At 31.6% G+C, this 21,718-nt stretch overlaps 1 protein-coding gene across 1 annotated transcript; it reads right to left on the bottom strand.

Annotated features, from left to right (window-relative positions):
* Positions 1 to 286: 286 nt before the first annotated feature.
* On the bottom strand, positions 287 to 9,682 carry LOC132307654 (sodium/calcium exchanger NCL-like). The gene is made up of 7 exons (XM_059805477.1): positions 9,151 to 9,682; positions 7,058 to 7,246; positions 6,751 to 6,932; positions 2,735 to 2,874; positions 2,236 to 2,515; positions 1,443 to 1,745; positions 287 to 843 (listed from the first exon to the last, which is right to left on the bottom strand). Exons 1-7 carry the CDS (start codon positions 9,539 to 9,541, stop codon positions 595 to 597), a joined length of 1,734 nt encoding a protein of 577 aa, XP_059661460.1. The 5' UTR covers positions 9,542 to 9,682; the 3' UTR covers positions 287 to 594.
* Positions 9,683 to 21,718: the final 12,036 nt, after the last annotated feature.

A 21,718-nucleotide genomic window follows, 5' to 3' on the forward strand; every position in this document is an offset into this window, starting at 1 on the left:
TGCAGGAGTGCAGGGAGGTTTTATGCACTATACCATATCTAATATGTCAATTATTTCCGTACAACACTAAAAATCCAAGTGCATTATAGTCCTCAAAACAAATTAAGGTTAGACTTGTATTCAGTCTTTTAGCATGCCAAGTATCCTCAAATAGCTGTTAGAATCATACAGTTTCATATTTTATAGTGAAATTTCAAATTTTCAAATTTCATTTTGACACATAACCAGTAACCATTAAGGCTCCGATGCTGCCCCTTTTCAAAAAAACAAAACCGGAAAAAATTGCTTTAGAAAAAACAATTATATGGTACTTAGGGACAACCCACCCGCAACCAAGAAGGTGTTTATACAGAAAATATCAAAATGGCTTCCGGAAAAAATGTCACAGCCTTATACACATCTGGAAAGAAGTTGCAATGCCATGCCAAAGTTCCAAGATAGTTCAAAATCACTTAAGGACAGTCCCGAGTGTCATCTAAATGCATCAAACTCAAGCACCCAAAAAAAAAAAAAAAAAAAAACCATCCCTCAAGTAAAAAGAGAGAATCATGACAACTAACAATAGTTTACCAGAGAGCGCCACCACCACTGAACCTATGACCAGCCCAAATAGGTGTCGAGAACATATACCAGCGCCAGGGAGAATGGGTAAAATGCGAAAGCCACTAAAGAGGTCCAAAGAGGGAAGGTGGTGCGGAAGCTGGCAACGGCACCCATCACAACGCAAACAATCAAAATAACCAGCACCTCAGATGAGAAGTCCCAGGTCAATCCCCTAAAATAAACAAGGGCCAAAAACACTGATAGGCAAAGTGTGTTGTTCATGGTAACAGCACCGTATAACTGCAGCAGAAAACTTGAAGAGATTAGATATTGTTTCAATTGCACTTTAAAGAAGACTAATCTCTCATGATCACTAAATATGCAGACATACAGATTCTAGTAGGAAATGTTTGTCATTATTTACACTTGGAACATGTCATATTATGCACTAGTCACATTTAAAGATCAAACTAACAAAAACTATAACTTCGCTATTGATAAGCTTCTTTTCCTTTTAAAAGCATATTACTGATATGAAGTTTTTTTTCCCCCAAGAAAGTTTCACTGATATGAAGTTTGTAAAAAAAGTATTAGCTAACTGATGCAATAAAATTTTTCATAACAATTATAACCCAGTAGAGCTTAAAATCTTGGGACAATGAAAGAATATTGTAATATCGAATTGTTAAATTCAAAGGATGCAGAAACCAAAAACTAGATTTGAATTTTTTTTTTTTTCCCCCGGTACAAGGGGATGGAGTGTGGACAAGTTGCAAGTTTTATATACTGTTGCTAGAATGCCAAAAGAATAATTAATAATGACATACAAGTTTGTTAAATGACTGAATTTATGAGAATTATCTCCATGTACAAGAAAGAAAACCAGAGGGGAAACAAACCTCCGAATATGTTAATGAGGCAGATCTCTGCTTTTTCCGGCTGGCAAAAATAACCGCAGACACTGCTTCACTGGAGTTGGTTGCCATAGGCAGCGCAATGAATGAGATAAAAAAAGAAGGAATGCCTGTGGCATCAGAGAAATTATCAACAACATCTACCAAAGGATCAGCAAATGCAGCAGCAATGGCAGCTCCCAGCAACAATAACAATACTGCTTTAAATATTGTCCACCTAGGATTTCCAGCACCCTCAGTGGCTTCATCACTGTGATCCCCCAAAAGATAATGTTCTCTCTTTGTTTGCTGCAAATGCATTTCCATAACATTACTATCCCAGTGGTACTAAGTGCACAACAGGTTTGACTGGCATAACATTCACGATTGGATTAAAAAAAGCTAGGCCTCGGACAATTTGGCAAAGGAAAAACTACTCCAATAAAGGGCAGGATTAAGACAGATACGGATGACACTAAAAATATTAAGCGTGCAAATACCACTATTTTTATTTTCTGGATCTTCCAAATCATTCCTGCAGGAAATCAGACCATTTTTCTGATCCTTCCACAAAAAATATATATTCTCTTCATAAAAAATAGAGGCAGAACCAATAAAGATTTCTATTTCAATTCTTCTGATCCTTCCATAAAATAAATAATTAAAATATATATATATATATATATATATATATATATATATATATATATATATATATATATATTTCTTTTTCAGTTCATCCCTGGAGTTGAATACCTCATTCAAGAACTGTTACGGGATTCATCGTGACAAAACATACCTTGTGATAATCATCCAGGTAATTTTTTGCGCCAGGACCACCCTCAGGAGAAGAATCCCCAGAACACTTGGCCTCCTCAAGCCATCTTTCGATTCCCTCTTTGAACTCTCGCTTATCAACTTTAGAATCACGAGTTAAAATGTCAAAATCTTTCATCACTTTATCCACGGCATCTTCCTGATTTAAGTTTATATTATCAAACTGAATTCCTACAATTAGTGCTCTCAATTCAGCATCTGAAATAAATCCATCATTATCCCCGTCAATCATCTTAAATAGCCTGAAATAAAACAAGAAATCACCCAAGTTTTCAGTAAGGAAAAAGCTATCAAGGGAGCATTCTCAATGGAGCTCCCCACTGCAGCCACCGGATTGAGAGAAGTATCTCAGGCTAATGGCTGCAAGGGGAAGCTCAACGTGGGAGCGCTACCTTGACAGCCTTACTCTTGCAATAAAGGCTGCAACAGGAAGGATTCATAAATGTATTAATAAAACTAACTTTTCTACAATATCCTGATTAACCGTGCCATCATCATTGAGGAACTTTTCACGGGAACCCAAATGTTTCAAAATTCCGGATTTTACATGCTTATGCTTTGCAAAATCAAGTCGTCTGCTCTGGATCCAAGGCTGAAAAACCTGCATAAAATTTTAAAAGGGAAATCAAACTAAAGCACAGATATCAATATTCAATTCTGATAACCAGTGAACTATATGGCTAAGAACAGAACTCACTATCAGGATTCAACACGATAAATAGGACTTCCTACACATCAGCATTTATTAGTGCCGATTAGAATTTACACATCAGAGAAAAATAAATATGCAAGTGCAGTTGATCTCTCCTGGCAGTTGATTAGTTTTTACACCCATTCATTATAAAGGCGAATAGATGGTAGCAAAAAGTTAAATGTACCATATATCTGAACCATAACTCTAACATGTGATAAAAGGTTAACTTAATTTTTGAATCTCTCTTATAAAGGGACTTGCACTCAACCTAGAAGAGGGAGATGCCAAATCAGTAACTTTGAACGCAATTTTTTTATTATACTTTCCAAACATATTACAAGTATTCTATAATGGCAAATACAATAGAAGAGAGCGCACAAACAAACAAGACAGGATTTACGTGCTTCGGCAAATTGCTTACGTCCACGAGTGAAGAACGACTATCATTCCTTTTAATATAAAGAATACACTCTCTTTCTCTCCCTCTCAACTCTCACGACTTTCCGTCTTACAATTCTCTCTCTTTCTCTTAACACTTCTCTCTCTCTCTACCTTCTCCACCCAATTCCACCTCTATTTATAGTCTCGAATTACCAATTCCTTGTTGGACAAGAATTCCACAACTAACCTAGAGTTACCAAAACAATCACCGGCTCTAAAATAGAAGCATCCCCATGAAAAACAACTTCCTCCACAAAGTCTAGGCGGCTGTTGTTGGTATCAGAGCCAAATGTGAAGAAGATCCAGAAAACACAAGAAATCTCAACATGTGCTACAACGGGTTTCAGTTGTAAGTGGAGTCAATCGGCTTTGTTACTCGAGTAGTCATGGTGGAGCCTTGATTGATCGAGTAACGTATAATGTGGACAGTCGGAGTTTTGCAGGAGTATTGTCAAGATTGAAGTTGCAAAATAATTGTCCTGATCAATGCCATGGGAAGCGATGATTGGCTGGATAAAATTTGAGCCAAGGTGGAGATTGTTAGGATTTGTGTCTCAAATTCCTATTCTAATTTGGTTTCTCTTTTAGAGTTGAATTATTTATGGTAATTTCTTATCAGACAAGTTTTGGGCTCCAAGGAATTGTAATACTTGTCCAACAAGGAATTGTATTTGTAACTCTATAAATAGGTACCTATCTTGTGTGGGTTGAGATTTATGAGATTAAGAAAGAAGTAGTCTCATGAGGGAGTTGATGGGTAGAGGCAGTGTGCGAGTTGGTAGAATAAGAAAAACGTTAGTCACATAATTCGTAGCCGTGGTCACTGCTCCCAAGCTCCGCGCGCGGATTCACGCCTTGGGAGCAGAGTCGCCACCAATCCGCGAACTCAAAAACTTGAGTTCGCATTTTCAGATCTTGAAAACGCATGAATACGCACAAGGCTTAAATCCGCAAATTTGTCTAGTGTCCAAATATTGTCTACCCAGATAATGATTTAAAAAAGGGTAAGTGCACATGGTGTGGATTGCGCCAGACGTGACAAGTGCATATGGGGATTGAGCCCATGACGCGTCAAGTATAAAACAAGGGTAAATACCATAAATACCATCATGCCAACATTTGAATGTGTATTACAACATTGCACAATTAACATATATTATAAATTTAAGAATTGAGCCCATACGTGTCAAGTGCATATTGTTTTATAAATTTAATTAATAAACTTATTATAAATAAATATCTCATTACATTTTAATAGTTTTATATTAAAAAATTAATATATATATATATATATTTAATAAATTAAAATATTAATGTATTAATTAAAATAATACGTATAAATAAATATACATACGCTCTAAAGACACTCCCATTCTCTATTTTTTTAAAATTTGCGCTTCCACTCCAGCAGCTCTCACTCTCGCTTTATGTGACTTAGGGAAAAACACCGAGAGTGGTAGCGAGGAGATAAGCTCGTGGAGTGATACATGGTGAAAAGACGTGCATAGTGTTTGTACTCTATTGTTATAATATCTCTACGAATTATAGTGGAATCTCTTCTCATCTATGGACGTAGGCCGGTTTTGGCTGAACTATGCATATCTTGTGTTTCTGTGTGGTTGTTTTGTTGGCTTTCATTAGATTTTTGTATTCGCATGCTTCCGCTGCCCCAACACTAAGGCCTTTTGGAAAGTCCCAAACGAAAAAGGAAATTGATTCCCACGGCACATTGGACCTGTCTGTAATTCTTAGACCGATCCAATGTCCAATTCCACCAAAACCCTGATCTTCAGTCTACAACCACATTAGACCGGTCTGCTGAAGTTGGACAAGTCCAATTCTTCCAAAACCTAATTTTGCCAAAATTTGAAACACAGTTTAACATAAAAGGGGTATATCATAATTTAATGCATAAAGAGACCTAAAATACCTAAAGAACAAACATTTCCGATGTCAAAAAAAAAAAAAAAAAAAAATGAGAGATTCAGGACATCGACCAAAGCATTAGAATATGGATAAAATGGAGAAATGTTTTCAGAGGACTGTGACTGTAAAGTTGAAGTTCTATAGGACTGTACCACAACCATTTTAATTTTATGGTTCAGAATGTTGGACGGTTAAAAGGAAATAGATACAAGAAATACTATAGTTCAAATGAGAATGTTGGAATCGATGAACAACATTACAAGAAAAGACAGAATAAGAAATAAGTACATCATAAGGATGTTAACCGTGACACTGATTGAAGAAGCTAAGAAGAGGTCAAGTCGTCTAGGGTATTTCGTATGTGTAATATGAACCAATTAACGCCCAGTAATGGCAGTTTGATTCGATCACAGTGGAAGGTACCAAAAGGAAATAAGGAGACCGAAGTGAGTTCCTTTTAACTTCACACAAAACCCTTTTTTTCCTTCAAGTATGATGAAATATATATGTTCTCCTATGCACTTCCTAAACATTTTTGTTGCTATAACTTCACAATTGAAATCTATACCAATTTTAACATTATTAATTATCTCAAACCCCTATCGACCGAAAAGGAAACTCATCCACAATGATACGAGGTCAAAACATTGGGATTAAAAGGAGAATATATACATATATATAATAGATATTTTCCATCTTGTGATGATTTTTACCAAGAGCCCATGAATGTGATATATGTACATCAATTATAAAAAGTTGTGAACCACCCTGTACGAGTGTCAGACACGGGTATGTATCTATGCGTCGGACGTGTCAGATCTCCAAATAGAAAAATACACGGACACGGCTAAATATTCATTTTATTAATTATTTTATTTTATTTTCTAGAGTAAAGTAATGTTTTTATCTAATATAATGTTCAGTATAAGCACTTAACTCATTTTAAAGTAATAATATAATGTAATTGAATGATTGAATATGCTTTTTAAGTATATATCCAACCAAAAGTGTCGGACACATCCCATACCCATGCCCGAGGGACATGTGTCCAACACGGGTACTTCACTACTTTTGAAAAGTCCATATTAATTTAACAGAAAACCACCCCAACTTAAACCATGACCAACGGCTTAGTCCCCAACGACCTGAACTTTTTCTCAGTGAAAACACTCAGAATAAAGAGATACTTTATTTGTATCTAAACAAGGATATAGCCCAAACAATTGAAAAGTTCGGCATCACACGTATTTATTTAATTGTGATGCTTGTAACATGATTTTGAGATTTCTTTAGGCAGTGATCCGAGTAGTACAATTATCCTGTACATTTCTACAGTTTACAGAAAAGATAAAAATACTTGGGAAAAAATTATATGCACAATACAATGCATATTTACTGCACAGAATATATAATCACCTGATAAAGGCAATAAGAAACTAGTAGCGAGAAAGAGACAATAAGTCCAATCAGGATTGCTAAATGTCTTCCTGAAGTAGAATTGAGAAGTTGTGGTAATTGGACAACTAAAAAGGGCACTACAGATATGGCCATGATCCTTGCAGCATAGCTGGTCCAGATATCAGTAGAGACACCAGATTCTGCATAGATGGAGTAACTTTTGGATTATGTAATTATTAACAAATTGGCTAAAACTCAGCAAACAATCTTCGCAAATAAGAAAAGAATCAAAAGATGACATGTATTAGACAAGCCTATGATATACCAGTTAAGCTAAATCCCTTAGTATCTTTTCCATCTCTTGCAATTGAATCTTGATCAAGGTCACACTTGCCAACAACAACACATGTTCCCCATACTACAGTAAGCAGCATCACTGTTGACCCAGCTAGCAAGCCCATGCCAACCGATACCTGACTCTGAGCAGTTTCTGTACTTCCAGAGATTCCAGATACTGTTAAAAAGAAAAAGGGAGTAGATTAGAAGCAATACATGGATCAATATCAACTATATGATGTTTGTTGGATTTACATCATAAGCTAGAAGAACAAAAAAAAAAAACAAAAAAAAACTCTAGCATAAAAAAGATACAAACTATTAAAACATGACATTAACTAACTTGTGCAATCAACAAAAGAGAATATTCATCACAGAATGAGTCCAAGTAGTACATAATAAATAAATAAATAATGTTCACAAAAATATTTGAAACATCCTTCTTGTGGCTTATTGTTGTCCATAGCTACTATTTCCATAGGCTGATTGTTTAGAGCTGGTCAGTTAAAACAGTAGATATGACAACAATAAGCCACAAGAAGGATGTTTCAAATATTTTTGTGAACACGGCATATATATTTCCTTTACAATAGCTGGCCTATACTTTCTTCAGGTAGTGCAATTCGTACACATTAATCGAGGAGAAATTAAGTTAAAATAAAAAAGGATATTTTTTACCTATAAGGAAAACAAATCCCCAATAATAATATGACCACCAACAAAATCTTCAACTCTCTCTTGCCCTGTCCCAAAATAATGTCCCTTTTTGGGAATCCAAAATTTTCAAGGGGATGAGTTTTAGCATTTTGTTATTGGATTGAGAGTGAATGAATTACCAAAACTATCCACGAGGAGGTGGTTGTTTACTTTTTATAAGTTCAATGTTAAATTGATAATGTTACAAAATAATAGTATGATATTTATTTTAGGACAGAGGGAGTACGGTACATCTTTACTCTTCACGACCATTCCCACCCTAGTTCCCTTCCTCTGACTGCAACAAATTGCATCAATTACCTCTGCCACCTATTCTCAGTGTCAAGATCGGAGTCCTCAGTTCCTATATTATAGTGTGCATATATATACAGAGAGAGTAAACAACTTTATCCACGCCAAGTAAGCTATGATTTAAGTGTCAAAAAAGTAAATACTAAAAAAAAAAATCATATCCAACTGATACCATGCTGTGAATAAATTTCTTACTCATCATTTATGACTATATATAAAGCAAGAATAATGGACCAAATGAACTAAATAAATGAGAAGCCTGCAATTAATTTAAACCACAATTTAGCCCTAGATTATAGCAGATCTTGATTTCTCCAAGCACCACAGAGCAACAAGTTTTTTATGACTCCTGGGCTCAGAGGAAACGTCTTCACGTACACAAGGAGAAGAATGTTTGTGTGTATCAATATCCACATAATAGGTGCATATGTGATTCAACTAACCATTATTAAAATATTAAAAGAACAATGAAAAGAGAAAACAAGAAACATCTAATTCCCGATCGACTTATTAGCCTCCATGTACAAAGAATTATGTTTAACAATCCAAAGCTTGAAATTAAAATAGGGAGCGAAAATATATATATATACATATATATCTTTTTCCTGCTCAGTCAACGTTAACTTAATTTTTTGGGATAGTTAATGCGACTTCCTTTTATGTCAATTTTTTCCAGAATCCAAAACAAAAACACTAGATTAAATATTCAACTTAAAAGTTATTTTAATTCATTCTTATCACTTTTCTCAGCAGCTAATCAGAAGATATTTACAAACTAAGGCACTACCACTTCAAAATATTTGACAAACAAATGGCAGTACAAAAATAAAAGAAGCCCTGTTTGTTTGCTCGTTGAGACTATAAAAAAGAAAAGGAAAAAGAAAACTCGAACTCTAAAGTTAGGTGAGTTCAAATCTCCGAATTCTACTATCCGACAAAACTTGAAAGAAAAATTTTTAAATTTCTTTCATATTTTTTTCTTAACTTTCCCTTTCCTCCACTTTCTGAGCAACCAAACAGAAGCAAAATCCAAATCAAAATTAAACAAACTGAGATCGGAATCAGATCCCGTACCTAGAATGAGCATAGCATCTGGTAGAGCGCCGAGCGTGGGAAGCAAGAGTCCTCCAACAAGACCAGGTCCAAGAAGCTCCAACAAGAGCTCGCTTCCACTGGATAGGTACGTAGCAGCGAGGAACATCAGGTAACCGTAGACGATTATGAGGAAGAGATTGCCGAGTACGGTGGTGGTGCAGGGCAGGAAGCCGTACGTCTGATCGCAAGACTCGTCCGCAAAGAACCGATTGAGCCGGAGAAATTGCGGACCCCGCAAACCATCTTGGACACCGTCGGAGATGAGATCTGAGGATGGACGGCCGGTGATGAATCGGCCATAGGAGAGGTCGCAGAGGATGAGAAAGACGAGAATAGTTGAGAGGAAGGTGGGAGATCGTCTATGAGCCATGTTTGGAGCTTTGTTGATGTGTGTCAGAGATGGATATGCATATCTGTATGTGTATATCCTATATATATTTCTAGAGTTAATATGTCTCTTACTGTAAGAGTGTGCGACCACTAACCCGCGTATGGAAGTGAATTATGGACGATAGGCGATTCAAATTCGATATTGTAATGAAGAGAGTGGGATGAGAACCTTTTGTTTTCTTTTTCTACCCCCTAAGTTTTGAAAAATACTGACCTGCCTTTATCTTGTATTTCTGGAATTTCCATTTCAAGGCCGGACTACTATATATTTACACACCCTTATTCGATCAGGTATTATGTGGCTTAAAAAAAAAATCTATTTTCTATCCAACTAAAGAAAATGTCACCTGTAATGTTGTCAATTTAGACTTGGTTGTCTTAATTAATGGGATGAGTTATTGATGCATTGATATTATTCTTCCTATATTTTTCGAATTTAATTTCCTTTATAGTTTTTGATTTTGTTATTCTTTTTCTAATATTTATATATAGAAAAACTTAGATTTCACTAAATGTAAACATGTTGAATTATTTTTTTAGTTAAATTATCAATTAACGTGCATTTTTAGTACTCACTATTCATGAAATTAATAAACAAGCAATTTCAATGAATGGTCTAGTGATAAAAGACTCTCTTACCTTATATTTTTGAAGTCCGAGTTTGAATTCTTTGGAGCTGAAAATTTGGTGCATGAGCGATACAAGGAGACTGCGTTTGAACTCTTTGGGACTGAAAATTTGGTGCATGAGCGAGTCAAGGAGACTACATATGACTAGTGATAAATTGTAAAATGCTTTAAGATGCTCGATATTATTATAGTTGTCCAAAAAAAAAATGAGAGACCAGGAAGAAGAGGAAGGGGGAAGAGAAAAACAGGCTAATTTTTTTAGATTTTCATTCCTTTAACTTTTTTGGTTTGGTTAAAAAGGGAATAATAAAACTTATTAAAAAAAAAGTAAAATAATTTTTACTCTATTTACTTTTCTATTTTGGTCAAAAAGGGAATAAATAAAAAAGTAAACTAAGAATTTGCTTTTTTATCATTTGAGAATAAAAAACTTGAAACAAATTTATATTCTTTTTTCCTTTTTCCACTCGTACATTCTCTGTGAATAATAATTTTAACACACACCAACTTGTTTCACTCCTCCAACCTTTAATTTCCTCGTCTATTTTAAAGGAAAAGGGGTATTAAGATGATTTTCAATAAACCAAGGGGTAAAGCAGTAATTGAAAATGTTGAGTGCTTACTCACATCGGTATCTTCTTCAATGTCGACACAAATGGACACGTTGTGATCGATAGAAGACGGCTAAGACAAAATGGAGCAGAGAGAGGTTAGAGGCATCAATCAGACTAACGTGCGCCAGCCAGGTGTCCGCGGCGATAAGGCAGCGTGGCTAAAATAAAAATATTATATCCCACATAACAAGCGGAAATTTGACTAAGATGGACCCTTTGACTTGCAAAAGTAATTACTTTTTGGCACTATTATTTTATCAATATCGATCAAATTTGCATTGAAAATTAGTTTTGAATAGTATTAAAAAAAAATTGTTATACTTGACGGATTTAGATTTGTGATTTTATATCAAATTAAATGACTATTTATTTGTTAATTTATTTGCCTACTTTGTATATTTTTAATATATGAGAGATCTTACTGGACTAATAAAATAAAATAAAAAGTGAAAAAATAGTAAAACTTATTTTTACTCAGTCATTTCAATTCAATTGGACACATATATCTTGATTTGGAAGATCTTTTCTATTAAATCTTCAAATAATTAAAAGTAAATTTTACTGTGGATAAGTGGATATCTTTCTAGTAAATAAAAATCCTAATTTACATAATTCATTTTAAAAAAATTATAATTATATTTTGATTTGGAATTTTTAAAGAAAAACCCAACAAAGATATACAGAAGTTGAGAGAGTGAATAAGAGAATATATATATATATATATAGATATAGATATATAATGAAAAATATTAGTAGAAAAAAATAAAATGTATATATAGAAAAAAAAAAAAACCTAGTAAAATTGTTTGTTCTTATCTTATCTTTCAATTGTCAATTTGTTTAGTTTGTTGAAATATGAAACATAAATGTATAAAAGAATAAAGTGTAATATGTATTAATATGTATTAAAATAGAAGACATTCAATCTTGAATTAAAATTTGAGATGTGTAATACTACTCAAATATTAAAGCATATAATATATTTTTATTTATATAAGTAATTTTTTATATATTATGAGATGATTCACCGTTAGACATTAAACAATATGTCTTTTAATTATATGATGTTTCAATTTAATATGCAGGCGATATATAATAATATTATAATTTAACTCGATGTGTTTAGTGAACATAATTATTCATATTCGGATTTAAACTCTTATTATTTTACAAAAAAAAAAAAATTGAAGGATCACAATTGTTTGTGGTGATAATGTCTATACACTTGTTGATTGAGAAGTATCATCCACGTCTATTGAAGTTTTTTATAAAGTCAATGTTGTGAAGAAGTTTTATAATATGTTTATTATTTATCATGAAGGCCTCGTTTGGATTGAGAGAATTGGAGAGATTTGGAGAGAAAAGAAAGGGAAGGATAGAGTTTAGTGTGTTTGGGTGGAGAGAATTGAGAAGAAAAGAAATGATTGGAAAAGATTTGGAGGGATAGGCTATCCCTCCAAATCCCTTCAACAGTGTGAAACCAAATCCCTCCAAAATTGACTAGATTTGGAGGGATTTGGAGAGAAATGGTTCTACTGACAAAAATAGCCTTGAGAGAGAGAGCTTGAGGAGAGTTGAGAGAAAGGGGCCGGCTGAAGCTTAAGAACGGCGACTGAACTGGAACGGCGACCGAAGTGAATATATATATATATATATATATATATATATATATATATATATATATATATATGTATCATTTCAATCAATCGTTGAAAAAATATAAAAACACCTGAAATTCAACACATATATTCAATACTGAATTGAAACAGCGATGAATGGAACTAAACTCAATCTTGATCTTGCAAGGGCCACAATCGGGCGACGAAGGCTTCAAGATAAGGGGAGATTTGAGCGTGGAATTGACGGTGGTTTCGGAGTCGATCGGAGAATCTGAAGAGTCGAAGGTGATAGAAGAATCCAGAGAGCCATGAGTAATTGTCCAATTCGCTTCGGAGCTCCATGAATTGACGTGAGATATTTCCATTGTTTCTACTCTCTCTCTCTCTATCTTTTCAATTTCGATTGGTTCAAGAAGGAGTGTTGTGACTTCTGAATTTTCTTCTTCTGATATAGGGCTTGAGTTAACGAATTTTCTTTTAATATCTTGTGATATATATCTAATAATAATAATAATAGAAAAACACATTTGGAAGATTGAACATCCATTTAGAGAGAGAGAGAGAGAGAGAGAGGGGCTGAGAACGAGAATAGAGATGGAGGCTATTGGGGGAGGTTGAAATGATTTGCCCTATTCAGGTAAGATGAAATTAGGGTTTACAAAGGGAAAGAGAAAAAGGGGTAAGATGGTAAATTATTATTTTCTTTCTTTTCTTTTCCATTCATCCAAACAAAAATATTACCCATTCCTTTCTTTTCTTTCCTATCCATCCAAACATGAATATTATTATCTCTATCCCTTCCTTTCCTTTCTTTTCTTTTCTTTTCTCATATAATTATTCCCTTTCTTTTCTCTCATGTGTATCCAAACGAAGCCGAAATGTTGGGTGCCAAGTCAATTATGTTTAATGGATAATCTGAAAGAAAACAATCACATAAACCATAGATGGTAACGGTAGTGGAATGCGACAATATGTTGACGATAAAAAAATTGGCAGAATTGATGTTGAAAAAGAAAAATTATGGATAAAGAAGCACATTCTGACGTCTCCAGATATCAATAATTAAATATGATTTTAATATTAATTATATTAGTGCGTGTTTCGCGATTGTATCAAAAAAATTTAAATTATTAAATAGAATTAGCATCTAACTCATATCTATTTAATTTTCCATTCGAATCAAACATGGGACAAGTTGCCATTGTCACACCTATCTCAAGATCAGGTAATGGTAAAACAAAATTTAGACATTGATGGATCTCTCATTTATTCAACTCAAACACTAATAAATAGGAGTTAGAATGAATTCTTGTGGAATTTTGTTCATTGTCTGTTACGTGCCTAAGGTAACAATTTTATATTACGAATGCAATAATTTTAAATCATTAATGTTATAATTTTAAATCAATAATATACCGACAATATATTAACTACGTAAATGTAAAAATTTTAATTTAATAATATTACAATTTAATATAATATATTGCATAAATATTGTACCTTTGATATAATTATTGCATTTTGTTACATTTTATTTTGTGTTTTAACACCCATGTTAAATAAATAGGAAGTTTTATACTCTTTTTTTTTTCATTGGCATGAAATTCACATAGGTTCTACTATCAACTCAAACTCTTACCATTCTATTTGGATCTTACTAAAACTCGAACCTTTACCATTGTTCTATTTGAAAGGTAAAAATGATACACAATAGCTAGTTTAAAATTTTAATTATCTTAAAATAAGTATCTCATTTAAAAAGTTAAATTATTATTTTTTTAACATTACTAATTTATATTTAACTTATAAATAATAAATCATCTAATCCACTGTACTATTAAAAATAAAATAAAAAATTCATTCTTTTTAATCCTATAAAAAGACATTTAATTTGGAGGAGAGATGGTGGTATAAAATGGTAGGAAATAACATTTAATTTATTTGAATGGTCGGTATCCTCCCCCATCTTATATAGATTTTATATTTAAATGGTTTACCCTTTTTGTTAAGTAGTACAAGCAGAGCTGGTGGGGTCAATAGCATTGACAAGCGTTTCAGAGGGGATGTTAAGAAGTGCCCAAAAAATCAAGGGAAATTATTAAAAAATAAGAGTGGGTCCAGGTGGCTTGTTTATTTTATATGACTTCTTGTCGAGGAGAGAATCAAATAGACATTTGAATGGAATATTTTACATGTCGGTAGAGAGAGAGAAAAAGTTTATCTTTTCAGATGATAAAAAAGAAATGGTAGCATTCGAAAAAATTAAAAGTCAAATTACACTGATATTTTCTTAAGTTAGGTCAAATTTTATATAAAATTTTACTTATATATTGAAGTATTTATCCGTATTTTAATTATGTTAGAGCATTTTTTACATATAAAATAATATTATTATTGTTACTATTTTGACTTTGTACATGAGACCAACGTACATAATTGGAAGAAAAGCGAAGACCCAGACAATGAGAAGAAATGGTGTGACTTTAGTTATGTTTGTTCATACTTAAATTTGAATTTTTTTTTAAGAAAGAAAAATTATATCATTGGACTAATAGTCATTCATATACAGTTTGTTATATAGGTAATGTAAAATTGTGCATAAATAATACAAAAATAACCAAAAAATCAAATAACTCAGCGATATTACCTCCTTTCTCCTTAAGGGGGAGATAGGGAGTTCGAATCTCGATGGAAGTAAAGTGTATTAGTAAATTATTTTAATTTTTTTAAAAATAATAATACAAAAATAATTATACAGAATTTAAGTTACGTATAAAACGAGTACTCCAATAAAATTATAAAATTGAGAAAATCTATATCACACATGTGAGAATAAGAGCCAGGTAACTTAGGTCACGGAATGGAGTGACACAAAAGAAGAAGGCTGTGTCGGCAAGAACCAAATGAAGCCATATTTGAAAAATGACTTAACCACCATTTGGTTCGAACACGCACCAAAGGTAGATGGGCCTCCACGTCCCCTGATTTTGACCTTACATTAATAATCCGAATCAATCCCACCAACTTCAAAATAGAAAAAAAAAAACAAGGGAAAGAGGAGAGTACGATCTGTTAAAAAGGGGAAGAGTACGATCTGTTTTTTAAAATTCCAAATTTGCCCCGTTCACACCTCACATCCTTTGCTCTCTCTACTTTGCAAATTGTAATGCATTAAGACGTTGACTTTGTCGTCTTGTAAATGAAACCAGCTTTGTTATTTATTTAGAATATTTTATAATTCGCGTTGCTTTCATGGAACGTAGCATTCATTATTTTGAAATACAGTGACGTTTTCAACTTTTTATTCTGAGAATAAAAATAAAACATTTCGTAATACTCGGTACGTGATATTTTTAAAGAATAATGATAAAAAGATCAATGAATTAATTCTAAATAAAATAATTTTAAAAAATAATTATTTAACACATAAAAAGAATGATCAAATACGTTAAATTCGATATTAATTGAGTGACTTTTTTTGGTTTCTTCTGTCATTTCATATTTTTAAAAAAATAGTATTACATTCTCAAAATAATCGGTATTGTATTTTTAAAATTTAATCTATTCGATGGGATCCACTTTTTTAAAGACTCGATCTATCATTGATATCAACTTTACCAGGTCGATCTAAAAATTTAAATTATTAAATATGACTAACACCCCTTTTTGTCCATGCTGCCCCACTTGATACTTTTTATTTTTTTTATTTTACATAAATTTGTAAAAATTGATAAAATATCTCCCCTTAAAACTAATAAAATGACATCTCTGTCCCTAAATACACTAAATTTTATTTTATTTTATGCGTATAATTTGTAAATATTTATAAAACACTCCCATAAAATTTATAAATTATCCTCCATAAAATTATCCATTTCTAAAAACGTCTTTAATTCTTTATTCATTTTCCTTCTTATTCTTTAATTTTTTTTTTTTTTTTTTCGTCATCTTTAAAAACTTTGCATTCTCTTTTTACAATAAAAACCTATTTTTCCTTCAAAATTATCTCATATTTTTTTCTTTTTTAAATTTATTTTCTTCTTAAAAATTTCTTTTTCTTGCACTTATGCATAATTTTGTGCAATAACCTTTTCTCTGTTTTTTTTTTTTTTTTTTCTCTTCTTATTTATTTTTTATTCACTTATTCTAATGCACTATTGTTACACTATTATATTTTCAACCTGTTTGAAAAAAAAATTATTTTGTCAATGTTAATATGACCCTCGAACTAAATTTCTAACTCCGCCGCTGATTAACACGGAATGAATTCGATGCAGGACAACTGGATAACTCCCCAATGTACCATAAAAGCGTGGTAGCATGTGACAGACTTTGGAGGTTACATTTTCTTTTTCTAACATTACTCGTTAGAGCATCTCCAATGCTAAAATGCCAAATTTATATTTTGACAGTGCTACAGTGTTAAAATGTTACATTTTAGCAATTCTGCTCCAATGATGAAAATGCTATTTTTTAACACAACCATTATTCTTTTTCAACTACTATTCCCACCATTCATATTTGCATCAGTAATGTTAATATTAAGCACATTCCAAGTTAAGTTGTAAACATTAGAAGAAAACTAAAATTAAACTTAATTAAAAAGAATTAAAAATTTAAAATATCTGATAAAAAAGGACCAAAATATATATATATATATATATATATATATATATATATAAATTTCCGAAAAAGATAAAAAAAAAAAATTATATAAAAAAAATTATATAATAATATAATCAAATATCTAAATTTATATATATATATATATATATATATATATATATATATATTATATTATATTTGATTATATTAATATTAAAAATATATATATATTTAGGGCAAATCATTTCAGCCTCACAAATCGCCTCCATCTCTATTCACTCGTTCTCAACTCTGAAATTGCCCCTCTCTCTCTCTCTGCAACCGCAAACTACAAAATCTACGAGAATCAGATGTTCAAAATCATTATATTTAACTTTATCTATCTGTCTGCAAGAATAAAAAATCCAACACCTATTAGCTATATCAAAACCCATATCGGCCATATCATTTCAGATTGTTCAAAAAATCAAAACCCATATCTTTCAGTTTCCATATCCTGCTGTTCCAGTTCGGGTTCGCCTTTGCAAGCTTCAGCCGCTGTCTCAAGCTTGCTCCCCTCTCTTTCTCTGCAACTGCTAACTTGTATGTATGGGTTTTGTTTTGATTTTTTTTTTTTTTCTGTAATTCTATTTTATGATCAAGGTCTGTAATTTTTATTTATTTTTTTATTTTATTTTTGTAATCAAGGTCTGTAATTCTTGTTTTGCAAACTAAATCCTATTTGGTGAAATTTTTTATGATCTTTTAAAAATATGTATATATATATATATATACACACACAATCATATATATATATATATATGAAACTCTCTCTCTCTCTATGTGAAATAGCTACGGCTATTTCTTGTACTACAATTGGCATAAGAAATAACAAAGTTAAAAAATAGCAGCCAAAATAGTATTGCATTGGAGAGCCTATTTTTAAGCCAACTTGTTATATTTTGAATTGACAGCCCATATAGCAACCCCATTGGAGATGCTCCTATAAGAGTTATTATGATTATGCAATTGTTCAATTTTTTCCTTGATGAGGTGGACCCTTCATATTTTTTTCTTTGAATGAGAGAGTGGAAATTATTAATTGGCCGAATTGATTATTGACCAAACATTCTTCTTCTTAATTTTTCAAAAGAAAAAAAAAAAAAAAAATGCTTTTGACCTAAGTCACATAAAGTGAAAGGGAGCGAGAACGAATTTGAGACCAAGAGCGTGAAAGTAACAAAATTAAGTTATAAATAGTGACAATAAGAGCAAAAACGTGCATTGAAGAGGATTGTATGACTTAAGTTTTGACACGAGATTAAAGGTGAGACATATATGTTGTAGATTAATGTCATACTTGGATCATGACGTCCGATGTAGTAATATTAGGTCCAGAAATAAGAGGATAGCTATAGCAGCCAACACTGGACTGGACCCAATCTTGATATAGGCTTCAAACTGCTTAACATCTATGAAGGCCCAATTATTATTCAAATTCAAAAGAATTATAATATTTCTCCTTGGAAGGTGTTTGAATGGGTTTTCCTTCATATATACTACGTAGTACATAAATATTTATAGTTGGTCCCGCTAGATATTGCGAATCTGTAACTGGCTTCTTTGGGATATATTTATTTATTTATTTATTATTATTATTTTTTTTTTCCAATTTTTCAGACCTATTTTGTATGCGTTTTATTTTTGTATTTTACTTTAACCCGAAAGAAAATAAATGTTTTTTTATATGGTGTTTTGAATAGTAATAGGAAGCATGTTTGGCAATGTCTATTTGTTACAAAGTTTTTGGAAGTAAAAATTTAGTAATCGGGTGCGTTTGGTAACGTTTTCATCTTCTGTTTTTGCAGTCTTAAGAAAGCATAAACATTATTTTGCTTTGTTGAGTGAAAATAGAAAACAGAAATGATGTTTATTACACTTGTTGTCACAAATTTGAAAACATAAAACAATAACTGTGTTTAGTGATACAACATATTTGTTACAAAATGTACATAATATTCTTTAATTTTTTATTTTATTTTTTATTTTTTTCATGCCAAGAATTTTAGGAGTTATTGATTAGAGGGGAGGGTAGATGGCTTAACATGAACTCTTGGACATAGGGAGCAACCCAATCACTCAGGCATGACACTTGCTTCCATTAATATCAAAAAAACCATAAATCTAGAAAATCTAACTTAAAATTATAAATCTTAAAAATACCCAGTACATCATAAGTACAAAATTAGATATACCAAGACAAAAATATTCACACCAATTATGTATACAAATACATGTATATGCATGATGTACACACTTATTATGTGATATATAATATATTTAGTATATGATAATTTATTATGAATAAAAAATATTAAATAATATATCTTATATGTAATAAAATATATTTTGTGTTATAATATTATAAATTAATTATAATTTAATATTTACATATAATATAATATAGATATGATATATAATAATATAAAATATATACTACTTCATAATTTAATAACATTATATTCTATATCAAAAATTATTTTGTTACAAAAAATAATTTACATTATTATTTAATATATTATGTATTAAAATATATTTTTATCAAGTAGAAAATAATATACAATATTTAATTTATTCTATATTAAAAATATATATTTTTATTAACATTTAATATGCAACTTAGTTTATAACACAAATAATATGAATTTTATTTGAAATGAATAGTGCATGTGCAGTAACATTAGTGAAAACGTTTATGCGCTACAGTGCCGAAAACATAAGAAATATCATTTTGATGTTTTATCTTTTCTTCACAAAAATTGAAAACGTTTCCTGCTATAGAAAAATAAAAACTTTTTATTGAACGCGATTTTTGTTTTTATTTTGCTTTTTTAGAGGTTGATAACAGAAAATAAGAAATGTTTATTTAGTAAAAAAAATGTTACAACTTTTAAAAATATAATGGCTAATTTAAAAAGGTCATTTTAGAGTTTTTCAATTTTTGTTTTTGGTGTTGTTCATTGCTAGGGTACCAGTTGCTATAGTGCGAAAATATGTAAAAGTACTAAATTGATGTTTTGACTTTTAGTTAGTTAATTAAATTATTGTTCATTATTATACAAAACAAAACATTTTTTACCAAATATTTTTTCTACTATTTCAATACTACAATACCAAACAAAAACAAAAAAACCAAAAATAAAACGAGTGCTTTCTTTTATTTTCTCGTGTGACACTTTCTTTCATCCATAAACACATTATTTTGAACTATTCATTACCACACCTTAACTATGTAATTTAAAAAGGTCTTTTAGAGTTTTTCAATTTTTGTTTTTGGTACTCTTCATTGCAATGGTTGCTATACTGTTAAAATATAGAAAAATACTAAATTGATATTTTAACTTTTAGTCACTTATTTAAATTGTTGTACAAAACAACATATTTTTTTACTAAATATATATACATATATATATTTTTACCGTTTCACTACTTACAATACCAGACAGAACATTGTTTATTTTCACTTTCTTACAACATATATAAGTTAAAAAAATATAATGGCTAATTTAAAAAAGGTCTTTTAGAGTTAAAAAGGTCTTTTAGAGTTTTTCAATTTTTGTTTTTGGTACGGTTCATTGCAACTATAAAGTTTTTGACTTTATCTATATATATATATTTAGGTTAAAAGAAATTTTTTATTTAGCTGTGGGACCCACTTTATTTTATGTTATCATGTGCCAAATGGGATTAGAGACTTATTGTTTCTGTTCCTCTTTTCTCTCCCCACTGCCTTTCTTCCTCTTTGTATTTCTTTTTTTCTTTTTCTTTTGCAACTTCCACTCTTGATTTCTTCTTTAATCCTTGGTAGATTTGAGAGCCGTTTGAGGCAAAACGAAGCCCACAACGAGCTCTACGCGCTAGTGTAAGCAATTTCAGATTTGGTCTTCCTAGGGACTTCGAATTTAAAGACCCATTTTAAGGGTTTTGGCTCACTTTTGAGGTAGGGACACCTTAATCCACTACTTTCTTGTCCCATTGTGAGTTGTACTCCTTTGTTGTGCCAAGCATGCTTAATTAGAAGTTAATTGTATCAATGATTATTTTAAATGAATGTTGTCTAGAGAAATTCATGTGTATGAATGTGAGTTGTTTTATGTGTAAAGCATGCTTAAATGTATTTTGTTGTATCTTAATGTGTTAATAATTACTTGGGAGATATTGAACATGTTGAATGTTTAATTTTATGGTGTAGAATTTTAAATGCCCTGGTATTGAATGTATGGAACATATATACATGCACATACCATTGGGTTTGCATGAAATGGGAGAAATTGTTCTTGAAATAAATATGGGGAATTTCAGGGAAGTGTTTTTGATGAAATGGTTTTATGTGAAACCTGGTCGCTGCGGGGTTACTAACGGGCCGGAGGTTAATATAGCCTAGAGGGGACTAGGGAGTCGCCCTAGCGTGGTTGAGCTAGCTGGGCCCCATAATGACGCCGCGGGGTTACCAAGGGTCAGGGACACTAGCCAATCCTCCTCTCGTGTCGCGGCGGGGCTACCAAAGGGCGGGCTGTATTAACAGTTTGGAAATGATATTTTGGATTATAAAAATGGCGAGCCACACTAGCATGCATTGCATCTCATACCATCACATTGGATATACTTGAGATTGAATCGTAATGTTGTATTATTTCCCGACATTATATGA

The sequence above is a fragment of the Cornus florida genome, unplaced genomic scaffold (genome assembly GCF_030987335.1).
Source record: "Cornus florida cultivar Cherokee Brave unplaced genomic scaffold, ASM3098733v1 CherokeeBrave_3.0.0_Hap2_Chr05, whole genome shotgun sequence".
Lineage (NCBI taxonomy): Eukaryota > Viridiplantae > Streptophyta > Magnoliopsida > Cornales > Cornaceae > Cornus > Cornus florida.

What these genes read in the sequence shown, in the direction of transcription:
- LOC132307654 (XM_059805477.1), bottom strand. Translation starts at nt 9,541, where the DNA reads ATGGCTCATAGACGATCTCCCACCTTCCTCTCAACTATTCTCGTCTTT. An exon ending in AGATGCTATGCTCATTCTAG is followed by an intron (nt 7,247 to 9,150) that starts GTACGGGATCTG and finishes TCTTTTTAACAG; the next exon opens with TATCTGGAATCTCTGGAAGT. An exon ending in ACCTGGATGATTATCACAAG is followed by an intron (nt 1,746 to 2,235) that starts GTATGTTTTGTC and finishes ATGCATTTGCAG; the next exon opens with CAAACAAAGAGAGAACATTA.